The following is a 24,798-nucleotide window of genomic DNA, read 5'->3' as shown; positions in this document are numbered from 1 at the left end:
ATAATGGCCACTAGTAGGCCTACTGTTACCTGATGTTTTGTCCTTTATAGATATGGTGTATGATCACGTATAATCCAACCAAGAAATGAATTTCGTATGACAGAAATTTCAGTACAAATCAAATACTGTCTGTATGCTTGTAATTTGCTCTTTGTCATTCTTTACTGCCACTTCATTAAATTGTGTACTGGTGTGTGGGTGTGTGTGTATGTTATTATGCTTCCAGTTTTTGCATAATCTTTTGTATGTGTGTGTGTGTGTGTGTGTGTGTGTGTGTGTGTGTGTGTGTGTCATGCTTATGGTTTTATATCATTGATATGGGCAGTTAGGGTTGATAGCCTCCAAATGGCTAGTTTTATTTTTCTTATTCTTTCTTTCAAATAAAAAATTAATCGAAAAATGCAGATTGTTGAGATGACTCATGCTTCTTGAAGGATTTAATATTTGTTGTTCATACTTTACAGTTATGTATGATGGAAAATCACGTTGTGGTCACGTGTCGCTGTAGGCAATAATTTGACATTTTATATTCATCCTACTCCTTACTCATGTTACTCCCCCAATTAAATACCTTTTTAGAACAAGTTTTCATGGATTAAAAATGTCTCATATGAAACACCTGTAGCACAATACCTCCGTCACTATAGCCACTGCATTATCATTAACCATCACAATTGCGATACCTTTGTAATCATACAATTTCTACTTCTCCTGGTCCTCATTTTTAATTTCTTTAATCCCAAGCCACGACTACCATCCCCATCATAATCGTCACATTCATAACAACAGGCCCACTCACTAGCCTCTTACACACTGGGAAACAAAAACAAAAAAAAAAAACAAAAAAAAAATCCATGGTGACAGTGAAAATCAGCATGTATACATCAAAACCAACAGAAACACACATAAACCACACTGGAATTTCAAAGTTTTTGACTCTGTTCAAAATATTTTATTCTAGCAATATGTCGACCAAACTAATGTCTTCCTTTGTATAAATTACAAACACAATACAAAACATAACAATGAACATAAACATTAAAATACTCTTGCATTTTAATCTCTTAAGAAAATGGCTAAGTAGCTGGTATAATATATTTGCTTGATACAAAATAAGAATGCTAAAATTGTAAATCTCAAAAGAGGGTACTCTTTCCTTTTCTTTTCTGCAGTAAAGAGACCATGTCAACCAGTCTTGCTATGTTAATCCATGCATCTTTAGAACACAAGTTTCACAATACTTCATCTTCATCTGCAGAGGAAAACATTTTTTCCAAATGTTTATGCAATTTTACTTCCAACTTAGATGTAAAGCCTCTTTGCAGTACAAATACAATGTATATGCCTTACAAATGTCCCTATGAATGATCAAGAAAAAGCCATCACAACAAGACACATAAAGGGTTCATTTAAGTGTTCGGATTATTGTTATTACTTTTGTTCTACTATTTTCTCTATTCCCTTCAACAGTAAATATCAACAAGATGATGAATAATCCACTAAATAATTTCAACTATGCAGAAGAAACAATCTTGTTGAGTGTAGCATAATCGCTTGTTTACTAACAAAACAAAAGTTGGAATTGACAGGTTCTGGTTAAATAAATAAATAAATAAATAAATAAAAAATATAGTGCCTACTCTTGGTAGTAGCATCTTGCAGGTCAAACAAAAAATGCATGTATATATATATATATCTTTTCATTGATATTCACCCATCTATAGATTACCCTTTCTTGTGTAAGCACTACAATCCACTTTAATACATGTGTACAATGCACATAAGCTCACATAACATCTGAAAATTACAAGTGTTTTCAACCCAGACAAAGGTACAACCAAAGCCAAGCAAACCACTTTCCCTCATCATAGCACTCACGTGCACGCACACACACACACACACACACACACACACACACATTCTCTCTCTCTCTCTCTCTCACACATAAACAATCGATTTGATCAGTGTTCATCTTCACAGCTGGCTAGCGATACAGTCCCTCCGTGGATGACAAGCAAATACATTGCACAATCTATTTACAGTCTTTTGATTGTATATGACTAAAAAAAATCCTAAGATTTTACTAATTAAAAGCAAAAATGTCATACAGATCTAATATGCTAAATTGTAAACCATTTTTATTTATTCATTTAAAAAATACATTAAAAGGGTTAACTTATGATTCAACCTGTCAACCTTGGACTCCTCAATCATTTGTCAATCAAGTATCTATGAATGCTTCATAATGAATCAATACATACAGTATATTATCATGAATTGGCCAGATGTCATAGTAGATGCAGTCTTTGGCTTTGTTTCAGTAGTTTGTGTGTATCCATGGCTGTTAGTCCTTTGACTTCATACAATGACTGAAATTCACATAAACTAATGATGTAGTATAGAATCCACGTTATGAAACCAGTCCATTTCATTTATATGTAGTCAATGTTTTACTGGCAAGGCAAATTATCAGCAGGGCAGAATATTCTCCTATAATTATTTATGTCTTCTGTTTGCAAAAAAAAAAATGAATTGTAAGGAAAAAAATACCATCTAAAATCATGCAAATTATTTGTAAATTCTCATATCAGTAATAATTGAAAGGGTCTGTGGTAGCTACAATAAGAGCAGAATTGACCAAACTATCTTGCTTATAAAGTAGAACAATGGCAGACCTGCAGATTTGGTAAGAAAGTGTAATTCAAGTTCTCAACCAATTATTCCCAGACATGACTTCCTAATAATCATCCACTGAAATAATACAATTTGTGTGATCACTAAGTAGGTGGCAAAAAGAATGAAAACTGGCATGAGAAAATGTAAGTTACACAATGTATCTCCTCAAGAATTGGCAAGGTCTGAATCACTTCTTGTCATTGTTATAGTCTATCATGCCTTCAATGAAATCAGATGAGATTCAATGGGATCTTTTTTTCTTTTCTTTTTTTTTTTTTTACTCTAAGGTGTTCTCTTTGATATACAATTTATTCTCAAATATTATTTCACAATCACATATGGAATTGGATTCTTCCTGGGGCAATTGAAAAAAAAAAAAGAGTTCCAACAGAACATCACAAGTTAAACATTGGACACAAATTCTTCAAACTGAGGATCAACAATGATATGAGTGATGCAAGTTATATTTTTATCTTACCACAGTTTCACAATTTCACTGGCTGCATATAAAACAAAGTGTGCATAAAAATAACATACAACCACAATGGACAAATCACATTACCTGGTAGCATGTATCAATCTCTTCTCTGGCAATAAGCCTACATTGTATATAAAAAACAAAAAACAAAACAAAACAAAAACAAACAAAATCCCCTCCATGAAGTTCATAACATAGAGTGCCCAGTTCACTTAAACAACCAATCCATTCATGAAGAAAAACAGCAATACCTCTGATATTATCTAATTACCAATATGTCTGTACATAAAATTTCCAAAGGTAGCGCCTGTGCATTAACACTGAGTGGAGGAAGTCCTTGGTTAAAATACATGTTATAAAAATCATTCTACTATATCAATTCATCTGACCAGGCCAACAATACTGAAAAAGAATTTGAGGTTTCAATGAGTAGGATGTCTGCCCCTAAGGTTTTTGATAAAACCTTCCGAGAGAACATAGACCCAATACATGATAGACGTGATAGGGATTTCAAACATTCCTATGAAATCTACAAAAAACGTATGTATACCTTAAAGTTGCTTGAGATGTTAACATTTAACTGGAACATTCACATCATTACTTCGGTGATTCATTATGGGGCATGGTCAGCACACATTGTCTTACATACAGACTGGATTTTAATGTGACATACATGGTATGGCAAACCCTTATATGTACTTGGCACTGTCTAGGCCAAATATCTACACTATTTGACTTTAATAAGCATCCAGTTTGATCCGTCAGCTGACAAAACATGAAAAAGAATGATCAAAATAAAAATCTGTCACTTTCTTTATGAGCCATAAAACAATTATACACAATATTTTTGTTGTTTTGTCACTTTTAACAAAGTGTTGTTCAGCCTTATTTCATCATTTACAAGTACATGTTTTAAAAAAAAAAAATCTTTTAAAAATAACACAAGAAAACTCAAACATATGTGGCTTACACTAATACAGAGACACCTCTCTCCAACCAGTGAAAGCTGTAACATCCTGAAAACGTGACATTTGCGAAAAAGGTTTGGGAGGTTAAGTTGTGAAACTTTTGGATTGCAAATCTGAAACTAAAAGGAAGGTAGCATTTTTTTCTGCAGTGATACACGTTGGAGGCTCAAAGCAAGTCATGTCTGTTATGAGCCGAGTCTCTTCTATGCTGCATGACTTCTGCAACATTTCCCAATTATTAATTCTTTGCAGCTCCATCTTTTCTTTCTTCTAATTTCTACAGGGAGAAATTACTGTAAACAGCAAATCATTGTAGCATAAAACAATAAAAGAGAAAACACAAGCTTTGATTTGTTTTCATGTCAGTAGACCACATTATATGATGTCTGGGGAAAAAACTGCAATGGATACACCATTGCGCCTTATAGCCATGAGACTCTTCAGTTTGTTTCTTTTTTTACGTTCTAAGAAAGGGTGCGCTTGTCATAAAGACATGCACTAAAATGTAAACCTTGCAATAACTTGAAAAGAATTTCAAGGAAATCAAAGTCTGTCTTCCTTTGTTGAGTAAAATGATCAGTATCAGAAAATCAAAACTCATCAACATAATATAGTCACATATATCAGGTCTCTATCTGTAGTTTCATTAGGATGATGTACTGCCAATTAATGTCTTGTGTTTCTCTCAATTTTGTTTTCTTATCCTGAACTATATTTCACTGATTAGATTAAGTTATGTCTTTGCTAATTCACTATTTCATTCAAATCCTCTGGGTAACTTATCCTTCCAAATATGTATATACTCCATGCATACAGCCATGTCAAATAAATGAGCATTCCACAGTAAAGATGACAACACGTATCAAATGTTTGCATGACTGTAAGATTTCACGCAAATATTGTAAATGCCTGACACAAGGTGCGTCCTCCAGTTTCACTCTCGAGAAGACAGAAACTAACAGAAGGTGAATTTTGCAAGAATTAATTTCTTATCACTATCTGCCTGGCTGGCGACTTACATTAGCACCAATAAATAGACACTTCATATATTCATTCTGTGCCATGACTAATAAGTTATGCTCCATCTAAATTTGTACCAATGTTGCTCAATGGCACATTAACATCTCTAGAGTTGTTACAAATCAACCACGCTTTCACCACCTACATTCTTGGAAATCAGCATCAAAATTTCCGAACAGACAAAATATAAAAGCAACATGCTTTTTTTTTTTACTACAATTATGGCATAGACCCGTATGACTTGAAACAACTACATGTTCCATGAAATTACAGACAATGAAGACAAAAGCAATATCACTCAGTAACACTGTGATATTCTATCATACATACACCAAATCTCAAATACAAATTTTTTTGTAGGGTGAGGGGAAAAAGAGATATCCGATATATACTGAAATATACAGATTTTCTTTGGCGCTATGTACAAAGGTTCATAAATTACACAATTCCAAGGAAACACCGACTTGGCTCTTTCTCTATAAGTAGGATTCAATTTCAAAGTATCTGGGCATTCTTGAGAGTTTGTGCGGCTGAGTATCATTGTTGAAATCAGTGGTTCCAAGGATGGGTGTACTCTTTCGTCGCAGTTCTTTTTCTCTTCGTTGCTTCTCTGTCTCCATGGGGTGTAATCTAGCAATGGAAGCCTGCACAGTGCTCAGTAGGTTTGGGCTGCTCGTCGTGCTGCGCTGGCGCTCTGTCTCCAGCCATGACTTGATGTCCTGTGGTTTTTTGGCTGGTGACTTCACATTCTCTTTCCCAAATGGCTTTAACCTGTCGACTGCACTCATCTTTTGTGAGTCTCCCTTGGGAAAGAAGTGCTCTGTGATTGCCTTCTGAAAGTCTTTAAAGTCTTTGCCACCAACAGTGTGACGTCGTCGCCTCTTTTCACGCTGCTTGTCCCTCAAAGAGGCAGTGTCCTTTGATGATGTCTTGGGGCTCTTTCCCACCTCTTGTGCTTTGTTGGTGATGTTGTCACGGAGTGATGTTGGGGTGGTCTCTCGCTTCTCCATGGTCAGAATGACCTCAATGCGGCTGCATTTCTTGGGTGAATGAGAAGGAGAGCTGCTCTTGCTTGACCTGCTTGGAGATTTACTGATGTCTCTTGAGGTTCTGGGTGAGCCAGAGCGGGGACTGGAACTAGAGGAGATTTCTTTCTTGGGGGAGTCCAGTCTACGCCTCAATGCTTCTGATCTATCCACAGAATTGCTCCTATAATGAATACCTCTTGATTCCTCTCCATGAGAGTGGGCTGGAGATGACTGGTCCTTGTCGCCGACTAAACTTGTTGGCCGTGATGCGTCATCCTCGCTCTCATGTTGCAGGACCCTCTGCAGACGCTCCTCAAATGTTGCTTTCATGGACTGCAAAAAGTCACTCTCGATGTCCTTCTCATCTATGTGCAGAGGTGAGCCAAGTCTGCTCCCTCTGTCTGATGATGTCTGCTTCTTCGGTGAATCCGACTTTGAATCACACGCTGAAGCAAATGCGTTATTATTGTTTGATGACTTGGAGTGAGCCGTCACAACAGATTTTTCTAAGGGCTGCTTTCGACATGTTGTTGGGCTCTCCACACCTTTCTTTGTGTAATCCATGATTCTATTTGACATAGCAGATAATTCACTGCGAAAGTCTCTGGCTTGGAATAACTCCTCAATATTCGTACTATCTTCTTTCTCCAGATCACGCAATGCCTCCTCGTGTTGACGTTCGACACGCTCACGTTCCTTGGAATAGTCAGACTGCACCCAACCCTCAGCCCTGGATGTTGCACTGGTAAGGGATTTCAGTTCACGCTCGAGGTTTACTGGACTGCCACTGTCAGATGATTCAGACAATTTTCTTCCCCGCGTTGATCCAAACTGGAAATTCTGGTAGTATGCTCGAGGATGGTATGACCGATTGGTAGAACCAAACAAAGATCCCTGAAGCAAAGAGTCCATTTCCACTGGACTACCACTTCCATCGCTGCCACCTCCCACCTTGGAGTCAGTGGAGCTCTGAGAGCTGCGTCGCAGCACAACTTTCCCTGGGGTACTCCCACTCCTTCCACTGTCAGCATCTGGTGACCTGGCCGGCCCGATGTCAATGGTGACTGGTGCCTGGCTGACAGTGAGCTTCAGGGCTTCTTGGTCATGAAGCTTGATGGTGTGTAGCTGGGGCTCTGGGCTTGGCCGCCGATACTTCACCTCTGGGGTGTCTGGAGAGGTGAAGGGTTTGCTTGAAGACTTCATCTTGCGCTGGGCAGCAGCATTCACAGACATGATGATATCTTTGGTGTTGAACATTCTTTCGACATCGATGTGCAATTCTTCTGCATTTATGAGAGAAATAAGAAATTGGGGAAACATTTTCAATGATGCAAAAAAAAAAAAAAAAATGCAAGAATTTAGCTTATATGCTTTTCACAAAAAAGAATATACACATCATGCTGTTGTTTTCTTCATTGAGGCAAACTTTAGTGTCCTAAACAGAAAAACTATCTCGCCCATCCGAATCTCAATGAAAACACAAAGATCAGTGCCCTCCCCAATTATACACCTAGTTTGAACATATGCAGAAAGATTTCCCACGGCAAAGTTATAAACTTTCTCATTAGACTTTTCCAATATGTATACCATCTGCAATGGTTTGCTGTTTGCAAACTGAAACAATTTGAGTATACATCTTGCCATCATCCTCTTCTCTTTTTTTTTTCAACCTATATCATCCAATCATTGTATACGTAATAATAATATACTGTTATGAATGACCTGAAAACAATCAGAGCCTGCAATCACTACTACAGTTCCTTTACATTGAAAAGAAAAGATGAACATATACATTACATAGATGCAGACTCATCAGGAAGCCTGCAATTTACTGCTCTGATAGTTAAATATACAGTAAGCTTCAGGATAAAATGAAGGCAAAGTAAATTCCTCATACCCATGGAAGATGTCTTCAGTGGTGGTGTCTTGTCCAGTAGGTCTTCTGCATCCTCCTCCTCCTCTTCCTGAGCTGCCTTCTCAGCCAACGGCATTCGCTTTGTGACAGGCTTTTCACCCCGCATAGCATCACTCGGCACATCCTGCTGGCTCTCAACATCATCACTGAAGAACCAATCACAGTGCTGGATTAAACTTTCCACTATCTTGCACTGGTCAGACATGTCTGTCACCATGGTAACCATGCTGTCATCACCTGAGCGTACCAGAGTGGGGCCAAAAACAATGGCCAGGTTGCGCACCTCCATGCGGTTGACATCAGAATTTGCAGCCACAACTTGAAGAACAAGGCAAAAGAGAGAGTGTGAATTTATTTCACATAAATGATCAAAGCAAAACTTGGGAAGTGAGCAAAGAGATAAAAACTGCAAGATCTGGCAAGCTTTGCAAAACTACATGTACATTTTAAGGATACTGGAATGAACAATCAAGAAAGAACCTTTCACATTTTTTTTCTTTTTTTGATGCCACTAAACTTGTCAGTGTTTGAATGTAAAAACTCTGAAGAAATTCAATAGTTATGAATAACGTTATATCTTAATCTAATTTTACACGAATTAGACAGGCTCTCTTTAAAATATCTAACTTTGTGAATTCTGATCCAAAAGTGAGTCGAAAGGTAATGTGAAAACATGGGTAGGACCAATATTATTTCAAATTCAATTGCTTTGGACCTTTAGTAAGTTTATAATCCAAATGTTTCAGAGACACATGCTTTGTGATATATTTGCCACCTTAGTGTGGTAGAAATAAAGCAGTATTTTTTTTTTTTTATTCCCTGTTGCATCCAAAAAGTAAACCCTTCCTCCATATCCTCTTTGTTTTTGTTTTCTTCTTTTTCCAAAATTTGTTCTACCAGCATTGACTACATTGCTACCTTTGAGATGATTGGCGAGGAACTTGAATGTCTCGTAGTGATGGTCAGGTAGGTTGTGAATCTGTCTTCTCAAGGCCCACATCCTCTCAGAGGGTTCTTCCAATCGATTGGCTGCAATGAAGGCTTGGTACTGGGCGTTGGGGACCAGTGGGTTGGGCAGCTTACGGAAGAAGAGCTTCAGGAGACTGCTGATGACATTCACATCTTGCCATCTCTAACAGAGGTTTGTAAGAGAGTAGGGAAACCCAGCAGTTATTACCTGCAACTCTCACACTGCCTTTTATCACATGTCTCAAGTAACTCATGGTAGTCAAAATGAGCCTGAAATTTACCAACTGAATGATAATGGGCCACAGTTTGAGGAAGGTCAGTAGATCAGTTTACTTCATGCTGTAAAACATAGTAGCTGGTAGAAGCCCATGACTAACTTAGCTTGGATCTTTCATAAATCCACTGATGACATTTTAACTCTACTGAATATCAAAAATTCAACATATAAGTAAAACACATTACTCTGGACAAAAATACCACTACTGTAAAAGCCACATAGGCCAACAATAGATGTACATGTACAAAGATAGATTTCTTCTTAAAGCAAGATCTTCACATTTCTAAATACAATATGGGCAAGACAGATACAGTTAGAAGAAATTGTTGAAGGATCAGTCATAAAATGAGGCATTTACCTCATCAGTGAGATCAATCTCATCCACTCCTTTCTTCAGCTCCTCCTTAAGGTATGTGATTCCAGCTGTATTACCTGGCACTCGATACACACCCACAAACTCCAGCCCCTTGGCCTCCACGATGGAACAGCAAATTTCCACCACCATTGGTACCAGCTACAAACAATAGAAACATTAGATAGGAGGAATATCATGTCAATATATGACAATTATATGATAACTGCATTCAAATTTCAATAGCATTGCATAATGATTTGAAACTATGAGTTATGAATCTCAATTTCACTCCATCAGACTGTAGATATTACACACTGGTTCTTAATACTTGTACATGAAAAGCACCTAGATTACGAGACAAAGATAAAATTCAGGATTGTTTTTGAACATTGTGTTCTATTTCTCATATCCATCTTTCGTATGGCTTTACAACAAAAGACACAATGTCGAGCAAAGACATAACAAATTTGTCACAATAATAGATGTTCAGTATACCATCACTGTGTAGGGCAAAGCCTTGGTATAGGCATAACACTCACCTCATTGGTGTTGGAAGGTGTACACTGGTCTAGAGGGACACCAAAAGTTGCACTGGCCTGAGAGTTGTCATCAAGAGGGTGTGTGTAGCCACTGGTTCGGACACGCCCACGTATGTGTCGCTTCATGCGATCAGCAAAGCTCTGGCTAGCCTTGGCCTTAGCAAGCATTTCCTCTGTCCAAGTAATAGAGCCAATAACATTAATGCCATACATATAGTTTATACAGTACAACTAGACATTGACACAAATGTCAATAAGAATCAATCTACAGCATTCCATTTGCCAAATTCCATTTGCCAAATTCATGGCAAAATTTCTTTGCTATCAATTGAAGTAATATTGTACAAACAAAGCAATCAAATGACATCAATTTGACTGTAGGAAATAATACTTACATTATGTATTCACAATACTTTAAATGGCTTATTTCTACTGCTGGGATATATAAGACCCTACTGCACTATGTACTCACTCTGGTATAAAAGCATGCAGCCTCTAGGTTCTTCAACTGTCTTCATCCTTTCTCAAAATTCTTACAGTTGCCTAATGAATTTACACATCTCTGTTGCTTTGCATGCTTCAACTATACAGCTTCTTGCTATTTTTGATCTATCATTCATTCATTCTTAAAACTGTGACTTACATAGTAATTGGATGGAGGAAGACTTACCTTTGGCTGTGGGTCTAGGTTTGCTTTGTGTGCCACTGGGGGACACAGATTTGAAGAATTTCTTGCGGTATGAACTGGGAGACGGGGCCTTGGCTAGGTGTGAGGAGGAGATAGGTGAGTCACCCTTGCCAGACTTCTCCGATATCTGTGACAAGCTGTTCTCCTTTTCCTGTTCAATGAGAGAAAATATATCATCACTACTATATCAAACTCTTTGACATCTCACATGAAAGATACAATTTCTATGAATCAATTTTGTCATAACTTTGATCTCAGTTTATGGCACACATTTTTTATGATGACCATGGTCATTATGATCACCATTTTTACACAGCACCACTTTTGCTTCCAAAGAAAAAGACTGCATACATACATGAGAAACTTGCAATTATGAAAAAAGGATAGGAAACATTAGACTCTATTTTCATGGGCAGTCATTTGGAACAAAGGGAAATGAATGGCATGACACACATCCTTAAATAAATATCCCTTTTCAGCATCATGTGTCCATTCTTAAATCACTATTGAAAATGACACAAAATTGTCAGCAGCATACATCATCAATATCATTCATGTCAGAAAATTTACTTCATTGTAGAAATAGGGCACGGCACTACAGTTCGACCTCGATTATCCGGCCATGTCGGGACCGGCGCTCATCCGGATAAGCGAATTGGCCGGATATGGGAGACACAATGTTAAAGGGACATTCCAGACGATTTTCATAATTTCACATCATGTAGTACAAAAATCGACAACTCCATGCATAAATCTCTGGAACTCATTTTGGTTCTTGAGCAGAGAAACAATACTTTGAAAAACCTCAAACAAATTACACTGAACAAGGATGATGACATAGGAGGTTCACATATTTCAGAAATGTAGCAGTGTAATTCCACTACAATACCGCTTGCTTGCGAGTTCACCTGTGTATAATCTATGCATGCCTTCTTCTTTTGTTCTGCTTCCTTGAGCCCCAACTCATGCATTCTTTTGGTGACTCTGCCATGTCATCATCCTTGTTCATTGCAATTTCTTCTAAATTTTTTAAAAATATTCTTATTCTTCATCCCAATCATCACAAATTCTGAAACTCTGTCCTCAATATAACTAATTTATAGTTATTCAAATGTAAAAATCTGAAAATCATCCGGAGGTCTCCTTTAATGTATATAGCTGCCGTCCAAGCTGCCGTCCCAGTGCACTGGCAGCTAGGCAGGTAGCGTACCCCGCAACGGTGGTGTAATCTATGCTAGCCTGCTCAAAATTTTAGTCCCTTCTTCACAAAAATAAAGTATATCTTTATGTGAAAATCATACATGTTTTACCTCAGTAGATATTGAGAAACCTATCATGCACAAATTAGTGAAATAGATCCATGAAAGTCACTGTTTTTTCTCAATTTTTGGATTAAAAAAAAGTCCTTCACTGCGTGAACGCGTCCGGATAATAGAGATTTCCGGATAAAGGGAGGCCGGATAATCGAGGTCGAACTGTATGTATTTTGATGAAGAGCTAATATGAGGCACACATGTTCCTATTGGAAGTTTTGAAACGTGCACAGAATAATTTCAAGTAACAAGCCTAAAACAGTACACTAAGTTGTCGACACTAACACTGGGTGCACATTATGGGTTGGCCATTTTTATCTGAAAAGAGCTTTAGTCATTGTTTATTATTCATTTCTCTTGGCTGAGGCTGGTGTACACACAAATTACCAACAATAAACACCTCAGACTGTTTTTATCAATCACGGAAAAGATGCAGACACAAGCACTGATTTCAAAGAACAGTTAAGACATTATTCTCCTGTGTTGGCACAAGCAAAGTTACACATAAAAGTGCCCTGCCTGTTTCTACCTTGTCTGGACAATTTGGACCATGTACAAAAAAAGCAAAGCTAATGTTTGAACACAGTATATTTAGGTGCATGTTTTAATAGCAGGATGTGAGATTTGATGCCCTTGATAAAGCTAGGGACTGACAGCATTTCTTGGCAAAGCCATGCACTTGCCTCCTGATAGAAGAGTGATTATAATACAAATCATTTCCAAGCCATGCTGCTGTGTGATGTATAATCTACAAACACAGGCTAATTCTATTTCTGGCACATACAGGGGCTTTTTTGGCAATCAGTGAAGAGCACAGTTTTGCACAGACCCTGCATACATTGCACTTTGCTGGGGGCATAACTTGGTGGGAAAATTGCTCAAACATAAGAGCAACAAATCAAAATTGAGCAAAATTTAAGAAAAGAGACTGTGAAAACCCAATCGTCAACCACTAAAAGGTCAGTCCTGTGACACAATATTGTGAATATGTGTTTATTTTGAAGACAACATTTTGGAGTGTCTTATGTGACTACATAGACCTCTCCTCTTTTGATTCTTCACGAAATCATGATACATGGTGTACTTTCTTCTTGCTTTGTATAAAAATGGGTTTCATTGTCATAATGTGTCTTGTACTTAGTATGGCAAAGAGACAATCTACATGTTAATCAGCCATAAAGAAAATAATTTGGTCTAAAAATATGAAATTTGTGATGTACTATCACATGATTGGCAGACACATGACCAGTATGAGAATCATGCAAATGGTGCCCACGGGATGTCATTCTGTACCATGTAATACGGGTCATGAGTCCTAATGTCTGCTCAGTACTATACTGGGTCCTACCTCTCATGACATTTACCAACAGTGATCTTAACATAGTTACTTCCCACACACACAAGACAAGCATAAATCCAACGTACAAAATGAAGTAGGGCTTAAAGGCTCTGACATAATTGTACTGATGATTAAAACTTTACAATACTTTCTGTCATCAAACTACAGAAAGAAGCCAGTGCAATTAAAAGCAATTCATACCATTCTGGGAACTTTTAAGTGCAGAATATTTTGCAACATAAAATATCAGTAAATATCTCACCCACAGAACTAGAAGGGAAATTTGAACTCAAAAACATTTGGGGGAGACATTACTATATGCAAGAGAGAACTCTTATTGGAAAAAATAATGATAAAATGCCACGCAATTCATTGAAAATGTTCTAACGCATAAAGTTAGTTGTGCAAACGTTTCCAATGTTACAGTGCTAACACAGAATCTATAGCAATCTTTATTTGACAATGCAAGCAAACACACACACACAAATGAAAACTATACCTCTTCAATGACAATAGTCAGCTTGTGTTCTCTGACTTCTATCTGACTCCTAGTTTCAAAGAATGGTTCCATCTTTCTCAAATAATTCTTGGGATCCTTTCGGAGATTCAGAATGGAGTTTTGAGCACAATACCAACCAACAAATGTCACAAATCACGGAAGATATCAGAAGTCACTGATCCCAAGGTGGACAAAAGCAGGTGACAACAAAAGTCCCCACAAGATAGGCACAAGTTGAATTCTGCAAGCTTGTCAAGATTATATCACGCAGAGGAAGCCAAGAGATAAATGCCAACAATGGTAGGAGTCAATGCAGCCGCAGTGTCTTCTATCAGGGTCAACCATCCTCCTACCAGCATCCCAATGTTATCATGCATTAAATGTCAACATCACATTCAAATGCATGACTTTATAGGGCTGCTCCACGGCCAGGGAGCAAAGGGTGATGATTGGACAGATAGGAATGGGACTGAGGCTGTCCTCTTCCACAACAACAGAAGGAAAAACCATCACGGCTGGCATGATGGGGGTTGGAGTGCCCGGCAAGCATCGTCCATCCTGGAAAACGGCTCTACCTCCGACGGTAGCCAGAAGCCCGCATGCTTTGTTTGCCTATCATCATCGTAAAAACTGCATTTCAGAGAAGCCACAGTCAGACTTTGGGCGATGTAGAGTTCAAGAGCAATCTGAGTATCTCTAAAACTATGGAGAAATCACACACAATGGATGTCAACAAACACTGACAAGGATCAACAAATCATAATTTTCAGGAGACAACACAGCAGCTAGCCCCACTATGAAGTGTCAGTGTGTCCTTGAAGATATACTGGCAGAAAGAGGAGGATGAAATATGACATCAAGGTGTAGTAAGGAGAAGAGCACAGTGATTGGTGGAAACAGGTCTTAAGTAGTGGATGACAGGAAGCTGTCTGGAGTAGAAGCCAACATTAGAGAGATTGCTTGCATAGTGACAAGTTCACACATCTTTCATATCCAGTGTAAGCCACTGAAGGCCAGCCAATATGGAGTCTCAACCTATGAACACCCTATCTATCCCTCAATCTCATCCCTGCTATACCTCATTACTCTTCCCATGTGATCATAGTATCATACACTGAAGGTGAAGGGCAGCAGCATGCTTCTCTCTTAGGGGAAGCATCACAAGAATTCCAAATATTCATGGCAAATTATCTGAAAAACAGGACTTTTTGCATCTGATGCACATATTACATGCTTACAGATGATGGAATATTATAATTTCACAAGCAGATAAGGATATAGTGACAAAGAAAGCAAAAACATTTTGCTGAGATGTAGCAACATACACAGCTACATTCATATACTCTGAGGGTATATTATGCATATGTGTGTGTGTTGTGAATACTTATCTAGCACAGAATGGTCAGGAGCCTTTCTAATACTTGGGAGATAAACTAATCACAACAAAACGATTGACTCAGCTTCAAAATGGAGGAGTCTGTGATCCACACCATGGCCAAAATAATGGCCAAATATGTGTTCTTACAATTTTGTTGCAGAGTGTTGCAACATCAAAAAGAAATTACCTTGCAGCTAAAAATGTCTCACAATATCAATGTACTGAGCACCTTACTTCTCCTCCAATCATGACAACTCTTCAGACACTTTGTGTTAAATTCTTCACAATTATTTACCATTCTCTACAACAATATAATTGTAGTTTGCTTTGACTTGAGAAGCAAAATAAATGTAAACAAACACTATACAGACTCTGTATTAGACGACAGCTTATACACATATAAACTTAATGTCAGAATGATAGACTATGGCTGTGTTTATCTCATTCGAAAGACTGAACTATGTTTCAAAACACATTTCAAGAGGCGTGTACATATGAACATGGTTTGAAACACATTTGTTTAGATGCCAGGTCTATGTAAACATCTAACTGAGATGCCTGTTTATGTAAACATCTAGTTAAAATTCACGCGTTGTCACTGATAGCTGCTTTGTACTATTTGCTCCATAAAGTAGAAATCTAAAGGCATGTGATGTAACATGTTTCAAAATAGATATTTAAAGGGAAGATAAACCCAAAGAGCAATGTGGATTGAGTGAAAGCAGCAACATTAGTAGAACACATCAGTGAAAGTTTGAGAAAAATCGGACAATCGATGCAAAAGTTATGAATTTTTAAAGTTTTGGTGTTGGAACCGCTGGATAAGGAGACTACTAGAGGATATGACGTATGAGTGGAAAACAATACAAAGAAAATATAAAGGATATTCAACAAAAATTCACTTTTCTAGAATTATGAAAGAGCAGTAAACCAACCGCTTTCAGAAAGCAGGGGGAATGATTGCTACCCTTAACATATGTCAATATCAAGTTGATGGAATTTGTAATTTTCATGAAAAATGGATTTTTGTAGTATTTTCTTTATATTTTCTTGATATTGTAGTCCACTCATACGTCATAACCTCTAGTAGTCTCCTCATCCAGCGGTTCCAACACCAAAACTTTAAAAATTCATAACTTTTGCATCGATTGTCCGATTTTCTTCAAACTTTCACTGATGTGTTCTACTAATGTTGCTGCTTTCACTCAATCCACATTGTTCTTGGGGTTTATCTTCCCTTTAATTACTCAATTTCAAATTGCCCTTTTATTAGCTTTTCAAATGGTGTTTCTAACCGCAAATGAAAACACTGAATATTTATCTATTGCCGGAAAATGGCATGAACATATGTCTAGGATGGTGATTACACCTCACAACATTTTTAGATCAATGCTGCTCAAGTCTTGATTTAATTAATGACAATCCCCCTCCCCCCCCCCAATAAAAAAAAATAAGATAAAAAAAGCACTGTAAGATGTTCCACAGTATGAATACTACAATCTCATATTCTTCCATCAAATACTAGATTAATATAGAAGTTTGTATTATGCAGTCTTGGTTCTACACAAGCTAACTATACACAGCCCAGTCGCTGTAAGTAGCAACAGGGCTGTACTGACGTGACCAAGTAACACGAAGAGATTTCAGCGATCGCATGCGATCGCTTTGAATTTTGATACTTTAGATCATTTTTTTTGTCACCTCAAACTCATCTAATGCGAAACTTCAATAATGAGACTTCATATCTACAGTGTATGCTATCAATATTGAAATGCACATTTTACAACTTACCGAAAATGATGATTATATGCAGCATAAGCGAACGGTGCATCGTCTTTCATGCCAGGCCATTTTGAATATCAGGAGGTCACATGATCTGAATGCCCTTTCAAAAGGTCGCGCTAGATTAGCTGTCAATCGTGCTGCATGCTACCAAAGAGATTATACCACCCGATATTCAAAATGGCCTGGCGTGAAAGACGATGTACCGTTCGCTTATTCTGCATATATACAATCATCATTTTCGGTAAGTTGTAAAATGTGCATTTCAATATTGATAGCATAGATATGAAGTCTCATTATTGAAGATTCGCATTAGATGAATTTGAGGTGACAAAAAAATGATCTAAAGTATCAAAATTCAAAGCGATCGTATGCGATCACTGAACTCTCTTCGTGTTAGTAGGTCACGTCGGTACAGCCCTTATAGCGACTGGGCTGTGTATAGTTATACACAAGCTGAATTCCATGCAGCCATACAATTCATATCTCTGAAGAGTTCCTTATGGTCTCATTTCGTTAATTGATCAATTTTAAATAATCCATGTAGGACTTCCCTACTGAACCATTAAGTACAATGTATACCCCAATCTATGTGGGAACTGGCAGAAATTGTTGACAAAGTATAAGCAATGCATTAAGATGTGACAGAGTAACTGCTTCTCTCCACAGACTTTACTACTTACCCTGAAAGGAAATACGGCAGCAAAAAACATAGGACCCATGGCTCTTCACACTGTGCTATGACTACACAATTGTAGGTCTGAGAAGAATGTAAGCCTTGCTAGAGTGAAGTCAATCAAGTCTCAGTGATGCTTAGTGCAACAGGTGATGTCAGTTTCCATAGAAACACAGGAACTTCCTTCTAACGATTGACGATGGGACTGAAATTCACTGCCAAGAATCCCGCTGCTTGTTAATTTGTAAGTATCCTGCAGTTAAACTGCCTGCTGTAATGCTGCTCATTTCCTGTACCCGGTAGGCAAAGTTGGCAACAATTCCTTGAAATACGATGGCAATACTTCTCAAGATCAGATGTTGAAGCAAACAGTAGACAAAACTTTGCCTCACAGCCTCACCAATATCACCAGAAGTCTTTTCTTAGCATTTTTTTCCCCAAACTGTGCCAAGTTTGCATGGGAAATAATAGCCAGATGAGCTTGACGAGGCTGTCTTCTCCAGTACTGCACTGTCCAGTGAATCCAGTGGCTGCGGTGCTTGGATGGTTTCAGTGAAGGAATACACTCAGCAGTCTGCACATCACCACGTCAGAATGACGTCTGAACATTTCTATGACGGCACATGCATACAAGTCAATAAGCAAATGTCTATATTTGTAGATTCTGATTTCTTCTACCACCTCAAATATGGCTTCCTTGGGAGTCAAATCAGAGTAGGCTCTGTCAAAATTCTCTGACACATTGGCACAGCAGAGGATTCAATTTCAAATACCATTGCAAGGTTCAATCAGAATGAAAAGCAGAAGTCTTTCTGTCCACCCTACAGCATAAACCTGATGAGAACTTACAGAGAATACAACTTGAAAGCTACATGGATGTAATTATTTCACACTTCCTGACTGATGTAACATCCCCCAGCCTTTTTCTCTGACTCCTTGCAAACCATCTCTCAGTACACCATGAGACAGCTGCTAATCAGTCTGGGAGAACATTGTCATATATGCTCTCATAACATCATGTTCATTTCAGCAGGTAGGAAGAGGAAGGGAAGGTATTAATTAGAATGTTGGCCAAGAGTTGTTCTTTTACCCATGGCACTAGCAGCTTTACAGACTTCAAAGAAATCGCCTCTGCACCAATGCAGACTGACCACTATCACCACAATTCTTGGACATGTCATCACTTCATCCACACAACTGTTTTTCTGAATCATCATTAAAAATCACAACATACAAAAGAAATACAAGATTGAAAGTGCAGTGTCAAAGCTGCTAACCTTTCCAGAAATAAAACCAACAACAAAAATCTTATGCAAGCTTTCATTTTCACTGCAGGAAAAAAGTGTTTCATTTCATGTCTTGTTTGGACAGACTATTTTTAACACATCATTCAACACTAAATACAATTTGAAGCGGTAGTGCGTTGGTAGCGGTTATGTATTGGTAGTGGTGATTAACACATAGAATTCACATCTCTTCATGAACATCTTCATGTTTACCGCAAAATATTCAATGGGCCACACCGGAAAGGATTAAATCTAAAGTATCATGTTATGAATTACTCTGTCCTCCCTGAGGATTGTATACCGCTATGTGCCAATCACACAACATTCAGTCATCTTCTCTATCACTTTGGAATCTATTCATAATAATATCCTCCGAAAGACCAATATTTCATATCACTTTCACTCCTAACACCCATTTGGCTTCTATGGTGTGATAAAAGTGTGACGTCCCTTGTTTGAAGCTGATGCAACACAGCAGCACTAGCCAACAAGTTCCGGTCAATTCCGCAGCCAAGTATGTGGCAGTCATGACAGGTGCAATGTATGTTTCATCCACTGAGGCATTCCAGCCAGTGGCAGAGAGAGATGGGAGTTAGCAGTGGGTGCCAGAATCACCCAACCAGAGAGTGGGGGAAAAATGCCTGGCCGGTCATCCCCCCCCCCCCCCCAACACCTTCCCCCTCCTTCTCTCAATGTCAGGATGGGCTGTGATCTGAAGTCAGATGATGCTATACAAGGCAGGAGAGACAGGAGGATGTGAGGCTTGATATCACAGCCACCACACCAATAGAGTCAATGTACTTTCAAAGTGGGGAATGGGGCCAGGGAAAGTAAGGTGAAAGTCATTCTAAATATAAGCACCATTCAATAACAGTCTAAAAGAGGATCTTTATGTAGCCTTGAAACCCAGGTTAGACTTCTAGTATCTGGCAAACTGTGCTTTAATTTTTGAGGTTGCACTTGTTCACAAAAAGTAACATTAACTAAATATAAATTTGCACTCACTAATCTGTTTTAAAAACAATCAATCATGCTGAACTTTGCTTATTTTGCTAAAATCGTGGATTTTCATTCCCACTGCAAATGATAGAGGGAAAGATCTACCTCAATAAATTAGGTTAATGCAAGCAGTGAAAAGGAAGCATCAAATGAATCACAAGGAGTATAATCAGTCATGGGAATAAGAGACACAGCACTATGTAGATGTATCTCTTGTGGTATTATATATGACTTCAGTATTATCAAATGTAGAATAAATGTGAAGATATTTGGAGAATACAGCAAGCTACCACTATAACACAAATCAACATCAAGTATTAAAAAAATAATACTGATGTTTGTTTGTAATAGCAGTATGTAGGATCTGTCAGAGTACATGGACTATCCCCTGCTAACAAAACCATCACATGTCTTCCTTGCAGTATACTGACACTTTTGGCTTATGGCTTTCAATCCACATACACTTTGCTTTGGGACATGCTTCTTTTCATAACTTTTAAGTTGAAGAATTTATAATTGTTGATGAATTTAAGATTTTGTGAAAGAACTTTTTACTATCAAACATATTGTAAATGAAGCCTGATTAACTGTTTTACTGAAACACAAAGAGGTATGTTATTACTTTTCATTATCGGTATAAAAGAAACCACTATGTGTCGCACAGTTGCCTGCAAAGTTTGATACAAAAATTATATTTGACTGAGGTAAAAACAAATTTAAAAGCTGACAACTACAATAAGTATTTCAATTATTTAAAGGGTGCAAACAATCTATCTGCAGTTGTTGCTATGTGATTACACAACAGAATGCTACAAGAATGAGTGTAAAAATATTCTTTTTATCAAGAATAAAATGTTTCTCGTATAGAAGCATTGTTAAAGATAAGAATACCGAGATCACATGAGACATACAAAACCAGGTAGTGGGTGAAAGTGGAAGTACCTAATGGTCCAACAAGAATCCACAGGAAGTAATAAAAGAGATCCTGACTGTCGGTTCTATAGTTCACTCTAACAATTCTCAGTTTACACTAACACTGGCAACTACACATAAAAATGAGAACGCCTGCAGAATGATGAAGACATTAATAGAAGTGGGAATACTATGTCGTATATGGGATGAAGGGCTATCGATAATTCTACTATGCACTGGTTCAATGAATGTATGAAACCAGAAGTATATTGTCTTGCAATGTGTCTGACCATTTATCGTCACTTAACACAACTTGCTTGAAATGCATAATTTGTATTTGCCACTACTCCAATTGCTTATATGCAAAGTGTGAAATGATCCCTAATATCATTATCATTTTGTAATTTATAAAGAACTCCCATTGTTGGCTTAAAATAGACTGATGAATGCACTTTTGACTTCCCTTGATTATGTGTTGATTTTTAACCTTTGATAGATCCAGTTTACATGTGTTTTAGAGCATATATATGTTTGTTGCTACATCATGATAACTTGAGAATAATTGGGGGGGGGGGGGACAGAAAGCACTGTACACCCTTCAGAGTTATTTTACACACTCTAAACAAACTGTTCCTACTGACTTACCTTGATGCATCATTACATCACCACTTACTCTTTTCTTTATTAAAACAGCAAAATGCAGGCTTTTCTATGCCACAAATGTAACTGTAATGATTGGTTCACCCTGAATACTGTAAAACGAGGAATGTTCGTGTGCATTTAAATTTTGCGAATTTCGCAAGCGCAAAGATTCGCGAAATTAAAATGCACGCAAACGTTCTTTTATACACTATATGCATTGAATGCCAGTGGCAGTTCGCGAATATTTCATGCTGCAAAAAAGGCCATCGTCTCCAATTCGCAGAAAATTCATGCCACGAATATATCATGTTTTACAGTATTCATTCATTGCAGCTAGAGAGACACTAGTATTAAGTGTAAAACACTAAATATATCTCTTGAGACACAAGAAGCATTTCACCTCTAATTGGCATTTGGAATAACACTGTGAAACTAATATAATGTATGACCAAATGTTAGAAGGGACACTGTTCTTGCAATGTAACACAGAGGTCTTCATGAAAGAGGGCAGTGTGCCAATAGTGTTGTATTACACTAGTCATATAGATGTATAAGTGCAGGTATGACACAATTCATATCGGCCTACTGCTGTTATTAACTGTGCTCAAGAGGTCATAGACTTTATGCCCCATGAGCAACTTGGAACCTGCTATGTCAGTCAAGCCTTCTAGACATCTTTGACAGCATGGTTGATATCAATACCTGTACTAAAGATTGATCTCAGGGGAGTATGAAGACTACACCCAAACAAGTCATGAACACTAACAATGTGCTGACATAATGAGACACCCTACCAGTGAAACTGAGAAGGTTGGGATCCACAATTCAAGTCATACAAGACCTTGGTGATATCACCTGACATTTACACTGCAATCACCATCTTGAGAGAGTCCCTTCAGCTAAGCCCATGCTATTATGACACGTGTTGTGAATATCATGTCTACATTGTCTTGGGATTATCACCCAACATAGAAGAAGAATCTGAGAGAGCTGTTTCAAACTTGTTTCTAGAGAATGATCTCAAATCTGTCATATATATTTCAATGTTATCTAGGGCTGCATAACACATCGACTATGCAGTCAGAAACCAAAGACCTTTACATGAAGGACAAGTGTACTGCAGTCCAGATTCCTTCAGTAGGGTGTCAACAGAAGTATGAAGACAAACCCTCAATGAGGTATCAGAGTTACCATCCCTGAACAATGGCAGCTGGAATTTTCAACTTACATAGCATCCTGTGTGACTAGACTTTAATAAGCATCAAAAATAGCAGAGTAGGTTAACTCTTCCTTCAGTACAAGTCAGTACTCTTAGCTCACACAGCACTGGAACTTATGAGAAGAAACAAGACATGGAATCTGATAAAAATTAAAAAGGTCTGGTCAAATGGTTAACTAAGATAGGTTAATGGTTTTACTTCTGAGTCTCATGACGACAAAACCCACTACGATTTGTTTAAAGTTTTATTTCCAAATGGAAAAAATGTAACAAGCAAGATGGCACAAATTGGAAGTGCAAAACTTGTGAAGGAAACAATGAGAATATGATGACATTGTCTTGTTCTAAAGGAATCCACAAGTTTCTTAAAGGACAAGTTCACCTTCATTAACATAAGGATTAAGAGAATGCAGCAATATTAGTAGAACACATCAGTGAAAGTTTGAGAAAAATTGGACAATCAATGCAAAAGTTATGAATTTTTAAAACTTTTGTGTTGGAACAGCTGGATGAGGAGACTACTAAGGCTCGTGATGTCATATGAGTACAACAGTATAAAGAAGATGTAAAGAAAATTCAACATATTTTCACTTTTTTCGCATAATAAAAGAGCACTTGACTTGCCTCTTTCTAAAGGCAATGGGAATAATATTACCCATATAACATATAACATATGTCAGAAACGAGTCAAGGAAATGTGTACTTTTTTCAAATGATGAAATTTTGTGAAATTCTCCATATTTTCCTTATATTGTTGTACGCATGTGACATCATACACTGCAGTAGTCTTCTCATCCAGCGGTGACTGCACAAAAACTTCAAAAATTCATAACTTTTGAACGAATTGTCCGATCTTCCTCAAACTTTCAATGATGTGTTCTACTAATATTGCTACATTCTCTCAATCCTTATTTTAATGAAGGTGAACTTGTCCTTTAAATTTAGTGTTTTCCTGAGCATCAAGTTTGTTTCTTCTACATGGTTGGAGCAGCTTTTTAAAGGCGAATTTCAAAGTCACATGGGAGATTGAAAGTATGCAGTACATACGTGTATACAATGTGTACATAAGGATTATGATTATAATTGGATATAAATCTGTCCCTTCATTTTCCTTCTCCAATGGCTGTCTTTGCTGCCCTGGAGCACATAAATTCCCTTCTTCTTCATATCCATAATGAAGGTATAACATTTCAAAATATCACTGGTTCCATACTTACGCTTTGGCTTGGATTGTTGTGTTCTTGCATCACCTTAATCCATGCCAGCATCGTATCCCTATCACTGACCTAAGGAGGAACACACAAACAAAAATCAAATAAGAACAGGGGAAAAAAGAGAAACTCTTCCTACCCTTGTGACAGGTGGCAATGTTTGTCATCCAGAAAACCACACCAATAATCATTATTAGCTTGCCCATCTAGGACAGGTACATATTTATACCATAAGGCATGTTAATCCTACCAAGCCCATGACAAGACTGGCTGTTTATCTCATAAGAGGCAGTTAACACGATAGTATCCACTGTCGACTCACAGGATATGATGCCCTACTCATGTATCCTAGCCACAGCCTACACAAAGAGGTTAATCCACACGCTTGTCACGTCACAACTAATTGTGGAAGGTACTCTGCTAGCAAACAATGCATTACTAGCTTTAAGACCAACACACTTTTTTTTTTAAGAAAAGACGTGGTCTTAAGCTCTTGTCTACTGTAATCAACTACTGGCTGTCCACAAAGATGTACACATACGTAAAGTATCTTTCAAACCGTATCAGCTGAATTCAATACAGGAAATGATATAAATAAATATATGATCAATGTTTAAGACAAAACAGAC

At 37.7% G+C, this 24,798-nt stretch overlaps 1 protein-coding gene across 1 annotated transcript in view; it reads right to left on the bottom strand.

The window, feature by feature from the left end:
• Positions 1 to 934: 934 nt before the first annotated feature.
• LOC140243732 (rho GTPase-activating protein 21-like) overlaps positions 935 to 24,798 on the bottom strand; it is a 115,144-nt gene continuing 91,280 nt past the window's right edge. Inside the window, exons 10-16 of the mRNA XM_072323397.1 lie at positions 24,176 to 24,244; positions 10,896 to 11,064; positions 10,226 to 10,398; positions 9,690 to 9,845; positions 9,004 to 9,217; positions 8,068 to 8,403; positions 935 to 7,453 (exon numbers count right to left, since the gene is read on the bottom strand). Of these exons, the coding sequence (XP_072179498.1) occupies positions 5,619 to 7,453; positions 8,068 to 8,403; positions 9,004 to 9,217; positions 9,690 to 9,845; positions 10,226 to 10,398; positions 10,896 to 11,064; positions 24,176 to 24,244 (2,952 nt within the window). The 3' untranslated portion in view covers positions 935 to 5,618. The remainder of the gene's footprint in view (positions 7,454 to 8,067; positions 8,404 to 9,003; positions 9,218 to 9,689; positions 9,846 to 10,225; positions 10,399 to 10,895; positions 11,065 to 24,175; positions 24,245 to 24,798) is intronic.

This window comes from Diadema setosum, chromosome 20 (genome assembly GCF_964275005.1).
Source record: "Diadema setosum chromosome 20, eeDiaSeto1, whole genome shotgun sequence".
Taxonomy (NCBI): domain Eukaryota; kingdom Metazoa; phylum Echinodermata; class Echinoidea; order Diadematoida; family Diadematidae; genus Diadema; species Diadema setosum.
This window is presented reverse-complemented; position numbering and strand designations above follow the sequence as displayed.